At 50.4% G+C, this 14591-nt stretch overlaps 1 protein-coding gene across 2 annotated transcripts in view; it reads right to left on the reverse strand.

Annotated features, from left to right (window-relative positions):
- LOC135054833 (zinc finger protein OZF-like) overlaps nt 1-11992 on the reverse strand; it is a 43738-nt gene extending 31746 nt beyond the window's left edge. The window contains exons 1-4 of one of the 2 annotated variants that reach the window (XM_063958218.1): nt 11899-11992; nt 10329-10452; nt 9762-9947; nt 9311-9374 (exon numbers count right to left, since the gene is read on the reverse strand). In XM_063958218.1, the coding sequence (XP_063814288.1) occupies nt 9311-9374; nt 9762-9947; nt 10329-10400 (322 nt within the window). In that variant the 5' untranslated portion in view covers nt 10401-10452; nt 11899-11992. Of the gene's footprint in view, nt 1-9310; nt 9375-9761; nt 9948-10328; nt 10453-11796; nt 11878-11898 lie in introns of those variants that run through there. The other variant, XM_063958219.1, reaches the window with a different exon arrangement.
- Nucleotides 11993-14591: the final 2599 nt, after the last annotated feature.

Below are 14591 nucleotides of genomic sequence, written 5' to 3' on the forward strand. Positions count from 1 at the left end.
GGCAAGACAGGCTTTTTGCCCACATCCAAGATGGCCACCGGGAACACAGCCCAGCCTGTTCACAGAAGCCCTGGCTCCACAGCAGCACTGCTAACCCCTGCCGGAGGAACATGCTGCCAGTCTGCTGAGCTGCCAACCAGTGCCCCTGCCTGTCCTCCCAGCACACCCTGCACGGCGCCAGCAGCCCGCACCTCCGAAAGCTGGACCTCTCCAAAGGGACCGGACAGGTAAGAGCCGGCTCCCCTGCACAGTCTCCCGCCAGACCGTGACATTACCCCCCCCCCCCCCCCCCTCTTTAGAGTGGCCCCTGGACACAATTTAGGCTTCTCTGGATGTTCAGAATGAAATTTGCGAACTAATGCTGGGGCATGAACATCTGTTGCGTACTCCCAGGACCGTTCCTCCGGACCATATCCTTTCCAGTCCAATAGGTGCTGTAACCGACCATAACAAATTCGGGAGTCAAGTACCTTTTTAACCTCAACCTCTATTCCACTCTGGGCGAGTACTTTGGGTGGTCGTGGTAACAGTCTCCGAAATCGTTTCAAAACTAAAGGTTTTAGCAAGGAAACATGGAAAGAAGAAGGAATTTTGAGGTAAGGGGGTAGTTTGAGTTTATAAGCCACTGGATTAATTATTCCCACAATTGGAAAAGGACCTATAAAGCGAGGGCAAACTTCATTGAAGGTACTCGTAAGCGCAAGTTCCTTGTAGAAACTAGGAATTGTTCTTCGTTTTCTATCAGCCCATTTCTTGTAACGAAGAGAAGCCTTTTGAAGATTGGTATGAACCTGATTCCAAATGTTCAAAAAACGCTTTAGGGAAGTTTCCACTGCTGGTAAGTCGAGTGCCGGTAGACTTTGAAATGCTGGAACTTTAGGATGGGCTCCGTAAACAATGAGGAAGGGCGTAAGCCCAGTAGAAGAATGGTAAGTATTGTTGTGGGCGAACTCAGCTCAAGGTAAATGTTCTACCCAATCATCCTTAGAAGAGGAAAGGTGAATGCGTAGAAAGGTCTCCAAATCTTGATTAACTCGTTCCATGGAACCGTTGGACTGTGGATGATAGGCTGTAGAATACTGCAATTTGATTTGTAAGGCTGTGCAAAGGGATTTCCAGAAGTTTGCTACAAATTGCAACCCTCGATCAGACACTATTTCTGTGTGAAGACCGTGAAGCCTGAAAATCTCAGAATTGAAATGATGGGCCAATTCAGACGCTGTTAATAATTTCTTCAATGGTACAAAGTGGGCCATTTTGGAGAATCGGTCTATCACCACCCAGATTGTAGTGTAGCCTCTAGAAGATGGTAAATCTGTTATGAAGTCCATTGATAAATGGGACCACGGTTGAAAGGGTACTGAAAGAGGCAGTAACTTCCCAGCTGGAGGTTGCCGAGAGACCTTGTGTTGGGCGCACTTAATGCAGGAGGAAATGAAGACTGTCACATCTGCTTTCAACGTGGGCCAACAATAGGACCTTTGCAGAAATTCCATTGTCTTGTGAACACCTGGATGACCTGAAAATCGGGAAGTGTGAGCCCAAGATAGGAGTTTCTTCCGTAGTTGGGGAGTGACAAAAGTTTTCCCTGCAGGAGGTTGTAGACGAGTGGAGGCAAAAACTTTTGCATCTAGGACGGGGTGTGTTTGAGGAGGTTCTTCAGATTCAATGGAGGTAGTGGACCGTGACAGAGCATCTGCTTTTAGATTCTGTGAACCGGGCCGATAAGTCAGGATGAACGAAAAGCAGGAGAAGAACATGGTCCAACGAGCAAGACATGGACTCAGACATTGTAGATCTTTCAGGAAGGTTAAGTTCCGATGATCTGTATAAATGGTAATAGGGAAGTTAGCTCCTTCCAGGAGGTATCGCCATTCCTCTAGGGCTAGCTTGACTGCCAACAACTCCTGCTCCCCGATAGTGTAGTTCTTCTCGGCGGGGAGAAACTTGTTCGAGAAGTAACCACAAGGATGGAACTTATGATCTTCGTACCTTTGAGAGAGTACCGCTCCTACCGCTTCCGAGGAGGCGTCCACTTCGAGGAAAAAGGGTTAATTTATATCTGGTTGCCTTAATACTGGTGCTGATATGAATGCTTGTTTAAGCAGATGGAAAGCGGGCTCTGCTTCTGGGGACCAATGAGACGGGTCTGCTCCATTGCGAGTAAGAGCGGTGATGGGGGCTACCAAGGCGGAGAATCTTCTAATAAATTTCCGATAGTAGTTAGAGAACCCTAGAAAACGCTGCACCACTTTAAGAGAGGAAGGTCTTGACCAATTCAATTATGGCTTATACTTTCTCCGGATCCATCTGTAATCCGGAGCCTGAAATTATATACCCTAGAAAGGGAACTGAAACCTGCTCGAAGATGCATTTCTCTAGCTTGCAATACAGATGATTCTCCCGTAGTCTACGTAGAACCTCTAGGACGTGTCGTCGATGTGTGCCAAGGTCTGGGGAAAAGATTAAGATGTCGTCCAGATAGACCACGACGGATTGATACAGAAGGTCTCGGAAAATTTCATTGACAAAATTTTGGAATACGGCAGGGGCGTTACTCAGCCCAAATGGCATGAAGAGATATTCAAAATGACCATCCCTGGTATTGAACGCGGTTTTCCATTCGTCGCCTGCTCGTATCCTGATCAGATTGTAGGCTCCTCTTAGGTCTAGTTTGGAGAAGATGGTCGCTCCCTTGACTCGATCAAATAATTCTGAAATGAGAGGTAGAGGGTAACGATATTTTACCGTGATGTTATTCAGGCCCTGGTTATCTATACAAGGTCTTAACCCCCCATCTTTTTTCTGGACAAAGAAGAACCCAGCTCTGGCTGTTGAGGTAGATGACCGAATGAACCCCTTGGCCAAGTTTTCTCGGATATACTCGGACATAGCCTTAGTTTCTGGAATTGATAAAGGGTAGGTCCGACCTCTGGGTGGATCTTTCCCTGGTTCGAGGTCTATAGGACAGTCCCATTTCCTATGGGGTGGCAAAATATCTGCTCCCTGTTTACTGAAGACGTCGGAGAAGGAAGCGTACTGAGACGGAATCTGCGGGGGTGATGTGACAAGGGTTTTATTGAGTGGTTTGATACACGGCAAACAAGAGGTCAAACAAGTCTTCCCCCAGGATAAGATTTGCATGGAGTGCCAATCGATATGCGGGTTATGCCTACTAAACCAAGGGTAACCCAGCACAATTTCATGTGATGCCTTGGGTATAACTAAAAGTTCCAATTGCTCTTTATCAAGAGCACCGATACCAACTGAAATAGGAATAGTCTGTTGAGAATTTACTCCACCAGGAATACGGCTTCCATCAACCGCAGATAACAAAATGGAACGGGGCAAATCTCGCACAGGGATCTGAAGCTGCTGAACCAGATGAACTGTGATGAAATTCTCTGCTGCTCCTGTATCTAAAAGAGAGAGAATGGACTTAGTACCTTGCGAGAGTTCAATAGTGACTGGTAGAGTAGGCTCAGAGGATTTTGGAGACCGAGACAAGACTCCTAACCTGGTGTCTCCTAGCCCAGTTAGGAGCGGGAGTTTCCCGGACGCTGTGGGCATGATGCCACCATGTGTCCCGGTGCCCCACAGTAAAGACACAAATTTTCTCGCCGCCGTTTCTGGCGCTCCTCAGGAGTAAGTCGGGCCCGGTTCAGCTGCATGGGTTTGTCAGGAGAATCTACTGCTAGCGGAGGGGGTGCCAGAGGTACAGGGCGGAAACGATAGCGATCGCCCTTACTTTTTTCAGTCTGCCTCTCCCGGAATCGTAGATCGACTTTGTTACATAATGAAATGAGGTCATCCAGTTTTGGTGGCAAGTCTCGAGTCGCTAGATCATCCTTCAAATGGTCAGAAAGGCCACTCCAAAACGCTGCAACCAAAGCTTCCTCATTCCATTGTAGTTCAGACGCGTAGGTTTGAAACTGAATGATATACTGGCCGACTGGCCTATTCCCTTGGCGTAGATGCATAATCTCAATGGATGCTGATGTCGAGCGTCCCGGTTCATCAAAGATCTTCCTAAAAGTGGCTAGGAATTTTGGAAAGTCACTCAGCAGAGCATCATCTCTTTCCCAGAGCGGTGAGACCCATTCCAGGGCTGCCCCTGAGAGTAAGGAGAATATGAAAGCCACCTTCGCCTTTTGCGTTGGGAAATTGGCTAACTGTAACGTTAAGTGCACATCGCACTGATTAAGGAATCCACGACAGAGTTTAGAGTTCCCGTCGAACTTGTTGGAGGTTGGCAAAGGGAGAGAGGACGGTGATGACCCCAATGACGCCAGGACGGGCTGAGAAACTTGTGACTCCAGTCGACGGGCAGGAGTAGTATTCGCTAGAGAGGCTTGGATGGAATCCTGCCGAGTGGATATCTCTTGGAGGCACTGCGCCAAATGTCGCTGTGAATTTTCGAATCCCTCCAGACGCCTCGCTATGCTGTGTAGGAGATCCGAGCCAGAATCCTGTCCAGTTCCTGGGTCCATGTGGCCAGTGCAAACTGTCACATCTGAGGATTCTTGTGGATCCGGATTTGGGGGAAGATGATTCTGGTGCACTTGGATCTCTGAAAAACAAACTAGCGGGACGGATGTAGGTCTTGCGCATTTATTACTTGAAGTAGTTTAACAGAGTTCACCAAAGACAGTTGAATAGAGATACTACTGTAGGTTAGCGGGTGGCTGAGGATACCGGAACCGTGACCCAGTACTTTAAAGGAGGAATTCCGTAGGCTGGTTACTGAGGCGTACGGAACAGGTAGCTAGGCAGGACACGGGAACAGAGTCGGCAGTCTGCATAAGGCTATATCAGGAGGCTTGGGTACTTTGCTGTAACAAGAACCTGACACTGGAGATGCTGCGGGAGCACAGAGAACTAGCTTCACAGATACTGTGAAAGACATTGCACTGGCAAATTCCCTCCTCCAGGCCTTCCTGATTTATAACAGCTGCTCAGAGCTAATTGGCCATAGGGAAGTGATAAATTGGTGTGGGCAAGACAGGCTTTTTGCCCACATCCAAGATGGCCACCGGGAACACAGCCCAGCCTGATCACAGAAGCCCTGGCTCCACAGCAGCACTGCTAACCCCTGCCGGAGGAACATGCTGCCAGTCTGCTGAGTTGCCAACCAGTGCCCCTGCCTGCCCTCCCAGCACACCCTGCCCGGCGCCAGCAGCTCCACCAGCTGGACCTCTCCAAAGGGACCGACAGGTAAGAGCTGGCTCCCCTGCACAGTCTCCCGCCAGACCGTGACATACACACTTTTCCTGGATTCCACGTCCGCAGACCATTGGCACAGCCAGAGACCCCTGCGAGCCGAGACGGACATGGAGGAGATCCCAGCAGCCATGGAACCCAGATCCTGCATGGATTCTACCAGAAACCCTGCAGAATCCTGTATGTTACTTAAAAACAAATCTACGTGACCTTTATCCATTGTAGCCAAGTCCTCCTGCAGAGTGACTGACCACCAGGCTATAGCTTTAGAAATCCATGCACAGGCAATAGTAGGCCGCAGTATAGCCCCTGAAGCTGTGTATATGGATTTGAGCGTAGAATCCACTTCGCGGTCTGCCGGGTCCTTCAACGTGGTAGATCCCGGGACTGGTAAAAATACCTGTTTTGACAGCCTGGAGACAGAGGCGTCAACTAAAGGCGGGGACTCACATTTTTTTTCTATTGTCTTCCGGGAAGGGAAAAGCAACCAGGACCCTTTTAGGGATCTGGAATTTTTTCTCCGGGTTTTCCCAGGCTTTTTCGAATATAGCATTTAATTCCTTAGATGCCGGGAAGGTGAGAAGGGCTTTCTTACTGTCCATGAAAAAGGCCTCCTCAACCTGCTCAGGAAATGTGTCAGAAATATGTAACACATCCCGCATGGCCTCTATCATCAACTGCGCCCCCTTAGCAAGTGATGCCGTCCCCCTTGACACATCCCCATCACAGTCTGCTCTGTCAGAATTGGTATCCGTGTCATCCTGCATAATTTGGGCAAGAGCACGTTTGTGAGAATGTACCGCAGGGGGCCCCAAGGGAGCAGTATCAGACCATACTGCCATAGAGGATTGCAATACCTGAGTTGCATGCTCAGTCCTTGCAACCCTTTCAGAAATCTGAGAAATAGCCCCCCTAAGAGAGGCTAACCACTCCGGTTCTCTAGCTGGGATCTGAGCTACAACAGTGCAATCCTGATTACATGGGATGGGATCTTCCTGAGAAGATAAATCCTCTGCAGCATATGAGACAGAGTCTCTAGACATGTTTGCTTGTACACCCCACATACACACAGGGTACAGGGCAAACCCCCCCAAGAATGGCAGAGAGACACAGAGATTGGAGCCAACCCACACACAGCACTATATAGGTATAGGGAGACCCTTAACCAGCGCTTACTGTGACCCTTAATAGGTGACAGTGTCTTACACAGCCTTCCCTTCCCTTCTACAACCCCTTGGTACCGTACAGATAGCTGGAGGTGCTCTGGAGGGACTGCTCTTCCACTGGCAGAGTGTCTGCAGGCAGGAAAATAGCGCTGAACGCTGCTGGGTCCGCTCTGAGGAGAAGCTCCCCCCCTTAATGGCGCTGTCTTCCCGCTCTTCAAGATTATACTGGCCTGAGCATTTTTTGCTGGCTGAGATCCGCAGACCCCGACAGGCTTTCTGGTCAGTGTAGGGTTAAGGCACCGGCTCGGGGCGCCCCTCACACAGCTGCACCTAAGTACCACTAAGCCCCCGGAGCGCAGTTAGTACTGCGACCCTACCCTGATGCCGCCATATTAACACCGACCCCCCCGCTTGCTATGGGGGTCGGTGACTCACTCGCCACAAACTTCAGCTCTGCAAGGGAATGGCGGCATGCTGCTGGGGTGAGCTATCCCCTGCGGCGGGAAGCGATCTATCCCCTCAGGAGCTCAGTGTCCTGTCAGCGGAGATAGTGGCTCAGACCCCACAGGGCGGACACTGCTTTCTCCCTCAGTCCCACAAAGCAGGGAGGCTGTTGCCAGCAGCCGCCCTGTAAAATAAAAAACTCTAAAATAACTTTTACTAAGAGAACTCTGTAGAGCTCCCCTAGCTGTGACCGGCTCCTCCGGGCACAGTTTCTAGACTGAGTCTGGTAGGAGGGGCATAGAGGGAGGAGCCAGCCCACACTGTTAAACTCTTAAAGTGCCAATGGCTCCTGGTGGACCCATCTATATCCCATGGTACTAATATGGACCCCAGCATCCTCTAGGACGTAAGAGAAATTTGCAATTCGCAATCTGGCCGATTATCGAACGACTGCGCATGCGCTAGCAAAACCAGTGACAGAAAATGCGTAGACATCGTGATCGCAATGCAGCCGCTGTTTAAGTACCATGAAGCCGGCGTTTCATGGCGGAAAAACGCGCAGGCATGCCCAGACATTTTTAAGGAGGGCCTCTGATGTCAGCGATGACCACTTCCAGCCTCTTGTTTAGCAAAAATTGTGGCCGACCTTGCCTGGTGCAGATAGGAAAAATCTTCCATGTGCGTTTTTTGCTGTCCTGCAATCAGATAGTCGCTGCCCCCAGGGAGAGTGTAAATTCACCGTGCAAGTGCGTGATCCTATGTGTACGCTGGGCTGCTATAATCCACTTTGTGCAGTCTGTGCGCAGCCCAGGACTTACTCCTCCAGTGCGATCACATCAGGGTGATCGGGGCCGGAGCTGACGTCAGAGACACTCCATGTAAACGCTTGGGAACGCCTGCATTTTTCCAGACACTCTCACTAAACGGTCAGTTACCACCCACAAATGGCCTCCTCCTGTCAATCACCTCGTGAACGCCCGCACTAACAGATTTTCCGCACCATCCCGTCGCTGACTGGCGATCCCCGTTGTTGGTGGCCGACGCGCGTGTGCATTGTGGTGCATAGGTATGCGCAATTAATACCTGATCGCCCGCTGTGCGAAAACGCACAGCAGTGATCAGATCTCGGATGACCCCCTCTGTTGGGCCACCTTTTGCCCTTAATACGGCTTGAATTACTCTAGGCGCAGATTCTACTAATTATCAGTGTGTTTCATGGGGAATATTAGTCCAAAACGTGTTGACCTACATCTTCTAGTTCCTGAAGGTTTGATGGTAGCAGGTCCAGAAGGATCCACGCTATTGTGCTGTGGTCTCCATATTCACACCCTACCATCTGTACTGTGTAACTGAGAACATGATTCATCAGACCACATGACCCGTTTCCAGACATCTACTATCAAATCCCTGTGCTAAAGAGCAAGCTGGAGGCGTTCTAGTGTGTTTGCAGCAGAGAGCAATGGTGTAAGGACAGGCCCTCTGCTTTTCTAGCCCACACAATGTAAAGTGTGAAGTACTGTCCGCTGAGAGACCATATGAATTGGTCACTGATTCAGACTATCCATAATTTGATGTACTGTTGCCCATCTGTGGGGACTGAACACGTCTGCCCACCCTCCGTTCTGCTCCAGCATCCAGTAACCGTTTACAACCACAGGCCCTGCGCTCAGACCCAGTTTTCTGCCAGCTGGCCACTGTGTGTGTACTGTAAGTGCTGCCGCCCTCGAACACCTCACCAGTGCAGCCAGTTTGGTAATGTTCACATCTCAGCTGTAACAGTCATTTCATGTTCATTAGTCTCTGCATACCTTCACCTTCCTGTTCTTATACAGGTTCAGGCTTCCTATATCACCACTATGGAGTTAATGGTTGGAGTAGCTATTACTGCTGCTTCCTTGGAAGCAGCAGTAATAACTCTGTAATACAAGTAGACGCCTCCTGCTGCAGCAGTGATCCGAGCTCCATACTAGGATGCAGCACCGGATCACTGCGACTCCATTGGGCGGCTGGCGGCACAAACTGGGTTGTGCAATCCGCCCATCACATGTCCTCGTAAGAGTCCAGGAAATCTCCGTCCAATGATGGGGATCCAGGTCTCTTCCCTTCCGCTAAACGGCAACGACACGTATCCGTTTTAACAAACGTAGGCCATCGCGCGTACGCAGAACGGATCCTGCGCATACGCAAAATACTGAACATTAGTACTTTGCGCATCCAGACGCAGATCCTTTGCGATCTGAATTTGACCCTATCTGCGGAATCGCTACTGTGCATAAAATAGTCTGGTGGTCATAATAATACAGTTATGTAAACTCTTCGCCTCGCTGTGCCTTCAAACATTGCCCTAAAGCGCTGCGGAATATGTGTGCGCTATATAAATAACATTAATAATTAATAATACAGAGTTTGGACACAAAGCCAATACCCACACCAGGGCCTGGCATAATGTAATATAGTATCACCGAATACTGTGCTCTTACCTTGTAGCTCATTCTTGATTGTCACATCTTTGGTACAATCTTTGTGTCGTACAAACTTCCACACCTGCATGGAGAGACAGACAGTGACATCCTGACACCTTATAGGAACCTGACACACACAATGACACAGTCATCACCCAGACACCTCCCTGGTGTTACTGTATAATGCCCCATTCCCAGCAGTCACCTCTCCAGTCATCACCCAGACACCTCCCCTGGTGTTACTGTATAATGTCCCATTCCCAGCAGTCACCTCTCCTGTCATTACCCAGACACCTCCCCTGGTGTTACTGTATAATGCCCCATTCCCAGCAGTCACCTCTCCAGTCATCACCCAGACACCTCCCCTGGTGTTACTGTATAATGCCCCATTCCCAGCAGTCACCTCTCCAGTCATCACCCAGACACCTCCCCTGGTGTTACTGTATAATGCCCCATTCCCAGCAGTCACCTCTCCAGTCAGAAGGTGAATGATTTTATTGCTAAGCTTCAGAATCTTCCTGTCGCTGTCTTCAGGCACCACCGAGTCACACACAGTCACCGTACTGCTGCCTCGACTCTCCCTGGTTCCTTCTGATACGCTGGGACTGGTCCTGTAAGCAACCGGTTCACCGGATTTCTTAACGACTATGAGATCCTGTATGTCAAAGACACAATTTGTTATGCAACGTACAAGTAAATACTGTGTTCCTAAACCAACAGCCAATCGCTCGCTGGATCAGTTACACAAAGGTTGAGCATCATTCTTCAAACACTGGACTTATATTCCTCAATATCTAGTACATAAGAGATTCAGATCTACCAATAAAGGAATACCATCACTGGCCTCTCCATAACAACATACCAACACTGCACCTATAGCATTGCTTGTATAAGCAGTCTATGATTTGTTGTTGTGTCTACAGGTAACAGAGATACTTTGGTGATATTCCCAGAATCCCTCACTTCACCAGTCAGGGCATAGCTTTATTAGCAGAGATAAGAGTGATGTCACCTGGACATTCCCGGGATCCCTCACCTCTCCAGTCAGCAGGTAGATAATCTCCAGGGTGAGACCGAATATTGTTTTAGTCATGTTGGCGTTCTCCATCCTGATGACCGCAAATTTGCTATGGGCGAAGCAGAAGGCACTGACCGGTGACCTGCCGACAAAATAAATACATTTTATATATATATGTATATTATATATTTATATATATATATAGCCATTTCAGCCTACTGAGGGCACCGGGCACAGTAACATCAGGAGGAGTGCCAGGCTATTTCTACTTCATATATATTATATATATATATATATACACATATACATATACATACACACATACATATACATACACACATACATATACATTTGCAAATAGTTAAAAATAATAAGCAGAAGCTATACATGATTAACAAAGTACAAAAATGAGCAAAGAATTTGATTCATTTTTTTGTACAACATATTTCTGAAAAAAGGCTCTGGGGGTTATTCAGTACGGATTGCAAATTCTGCTAAAAAGCTCCTATCTACCTGGTCTCCCAGTGGTATCCCCACTACTTCTTACCTGCACTCTCCCCTGACTCCCCTCTGCCTGGTCTCTCAGCACTATCCCCACTACTCTTTCTCTGCACTCTCCCCTGACTTCAGTCTGCCTGGTCTCCCAGCACTGTCCACATTACTTCTTCCCTGTGCTCTCCCTCTGCCTGGTCTCCCAGCACTGTCCCCACTACTCCTTCCTTGCACTCTCCCCTGACTCCCCTCTGCCTGGTCTCCCAGCACTGTCCCCACTACTCCTTCCTTGCACTCTCCCCTGACTCCCCTCTGCCTGGTCTCCCAGCACTGTCACCACTACCCCTTCCCTGTGCTCTCCCAGCACTGTCCCCATGTCTCCTTCATTACACTCTCCCTTGCTTCCCTTCTGCCTGGTCTTCCAGCACTGTCCCCACTACTCCTTCCCTGCACTCTCCCCTGACTTCCCTCTGCCTGGTCTCTCAGCACTATCCCCACTACTAACTTTCCTGCGCTCTTCCCTGACTCCCCTCTGCCTGGTCTCCCAGCACTGTCCCCACTACCTCTTCCCTGTGCTCTCCCTCTGCCTGCTCTCTCAGCACTGTCCCCAATACTCCTTTCCTGCACTCTCCCCTGACTTCCCTCTGCCTAGTTTCCCAGCACTGTCTCCACTACTCCTTCCCTGCACTCTCTCCTGAGTCCCGTCTGCCTGGTCTCCCAGCACTGTCCCCACTACTCCTTCACTGCGCTCTCCTCAGACTCCCTTCCTTCCCTGCACTCTCCCCTGACACCCCTCTGCCTGGTCTCCCAGCACTGTCCCCACTACTCCTTCCCTGTGCTCTCCCTCTGCCTGGTCTCCCAGCACAGTCCCCACTACTCCTTCCCTGCACTCTCCCAGCACTGTCACCACTACTCCTTCCCTGCGCTCTCCCCTGACTTCCCTCTGCCTAGTCTCCCAGCACTGCCCCCCACTACTCCTTCCCTGCACTCTCACCTGAGTCCCCTCTGCCTGGTCTCCTAGTACTGTCCACACTACTCTTTTTAATCCCCTATAGTGAGTATAGGGAAAGCATGACATGCCAGTGAAGCACTGTACCTCTCAGTCTCCTATACAAAGCCAGCAGCAGGCTTAGTTGTGGCGTCATCAACAGTGGCCGAGTGCAATGTAGAAGGGAAACGTAGTTTACACGGATAGACACTAGAGCTGAAACTCTTTCTGACGTTTCATGCCAAGTAAGCGGCCATTTTGTTGAAGACCAAAGAGGTTACCTGCATTAAAAAATTTCAATAGGAATGGCTCCGAGTCTATAGACATTGTTTTACAAACGTGGTTATATCCTTCTTGTAACATGTCTCCCTGCAGATTTGCAGGGGCTGATGTGCTGCTTAGGTACTATGACTATAAGAGATTGCAGGGAGGGAGTAGTGGGGACAGTGCTAGGAGACCAGGCAGAGGGGAGTCAGGGTTGAGTGCAGGGAAGGAGTAGTGAGGACAGTGCTGGGAGACCAGGCAGAGGGGAGTCAGGGTTGAGTGCAGAGAAGGAGTAGTGGGAACATTGTTGGGAGACCAGGTAGAGGGGAGTCAGGGTTGAGTGCAGGGAAGGAGTAGTGGGGACAGTGCTGGGAGACCAGGCAGAGGGAAGTCAGGGGAGAGTCCAGGGAAGGAGTAGTGGGAACAGTGCTGAGAGACCAGGCAGAGACAAGTCAGGGGAGAGTCCAGGGAAGGAGTAGTGGGGACAGTGCTGGGAGACCAGGCAGAGGGGAGAGCCCAGGGAAGGAGTAGTGGTGACAGTGCTGGGAGACCAGGCAGAGAGGAGTCAGGGGAGAGTCCAGGGAAGGAGTAGTGGTGACAGTGCTGGGAGACCAGGCAGAGGGGAGTCAAGGGAAAGTCCAAGGAAGGAGTAGTGGGGACATCGCATCAGTGGGCAGGTGGAAAAGTGCCCGTAGCTGTGCCCCTTATAGTGCACAAGCTTATATACTGCACCTCTATACTAGTGTTTCCAGTGTCCTTAGTCTGTGTTATCTGGCTTTCTGCAGCGGGGTACACTGGGATTCCTCAGGGAATAACATCGGGGTGTAGAGTTGGATCTTGATCCGAGGCACCAACTGGCTAAAAGCTTTGGCTGTTCCCAGGATGCACCGCACCGCCTCTGTGCATAGGAGCTCAGTTTTAAAGTTGGTGCCTGCAGTGCAGGTCACTAACAGGAGGGCTTCACTAGGCAGCCCTGAAAAGATCTTTTATGAAGACTTCAAGGGCCGTAGCACTTCTTATGTCCTGGGGACATGCTGTGCTGCGGCTCCATCACCTCCCTCCTGCGGCGCTATTTACTCCGGCGGCCTAGTTCCCGGGTACTTACAGCAGGGATGCACCGGTTCATCGGCACACTATCGCTGCTGCTCTCCAGGGTTGCGTGGCTGCAAAACATCAGGGAGGAGGTAAGAGGGTCCCCCAGGTGGGAGCCACTGGGTAAATTGCGGACCGGCAAGATCCTTGGGAGACGGATCGCGCGGCTTGCGTGGACACTGTTTTTCGCACAGGGACCCCACTATGGGGGTCATTCCGAGATGATTGTAGCTGTGCTAAATTTAGCACAGCTATGATCATTCACACTGACATGCGGGGGGACGCCCAGCACAGGGCTATCCCGCCCCGCATGTCAGTGCCGTTCCCCCTGCAGAAGTGCAAAGGCATCGTACAGCGGCTATGCCTTTGGACTTCAAGAGCAGCTCCCGATCAGCGCAGCCTTAGCACGCTGGCCGGGAGCTACTCATCACTCCCTGGCCCGTAGCGGCTGTGTGTGACGTCATGCAGCCGCTGCGACCCGCCCCCCGTTCGGTCCGGCCACGCCTGCATTGGCCGGACCGCGCCCACGAAAAGGCGGCCCCCGCCTTCCCCGCCCAGCGACCACTTCTGCCTGTCAATGACCGCCTATATCACCTAGGGCAAGGAGCTCAGGTTGGTTTTACTAAAAATTGTTTGTCACAGGCTCCATAGTACCCGGTGGTGAAGTCCAGCAGAGGGGATAAGGCGCTGACCTGTAGCCCCTCCCCCAGCTCTGGGCGCCATCTCCTGCAGGTGTTCCCGCCGAAGAGATCTGGCACCATATCCTTAGCTGGGCTGCTCTCAACAGGACTGCAGGGCTCTGTCTCCTCTGTAAAGCCGCCTGTCACAGCACCGTGCTCTTACAGACACTTAAGTATTCTACATGTCATTTTAGATAGCGTTAGTTAAGAACAAGTGTGTTCATTCATTTCAGTATAGGTTGTACAAATATTCTGTGATATACACAGTGCTGCAAGTATGGCGGTACGGCGTACCGGTAAGAAATTCCCAGCCGGTACGCCGAGCCGTCCACCATACTGCATCCCGCTGAGGTTTGAGGGGCAATGTATATCTGGCACTGTGGGGGCATTATATATCTGGCACTGTGGGGGCAATGTATATCTGCCACTGTGAGGGCAATACTGTAGTTATCTGGCACCGTGGGGGCATTGTATATCTGGCACAGTGGGGGCATTTCTGTATCTGGCACAGTGGGGGCATTTGTGTATCTGGCACTGTGGGGCAATGTGTATCTGGCACTATTGGTGTCATATGTGTATCTGGCCTCCCCATATGTGTATCACGCCCCCATTTTCATTGGCCACACCCATGTGGCATTTGGTCACGCCCATTTTTTTGCACACGCGCCTTAGACGCGCGCTCACAGTACCTATAAAACATTTTTTCTACTTGCACCACTGGATATACATCCAGTAACTACTGCGCATTGTTATATCTCTCTACAT

Source organism: Pseudophryne corroboree, chromosome 3 (genome assembly GCF_028390025.1).
Source record: "Pseudophryne corroboree isolate aPseCor3 chromosome 3, aPseCor3.hap2, whole genome shotgun sequence".
NCBI lineage: Eukaryota > Metazoa > Chordata > Amphibia > Anura > Myobatrachidae > Pseudophryne > Pseudophryne corroboree.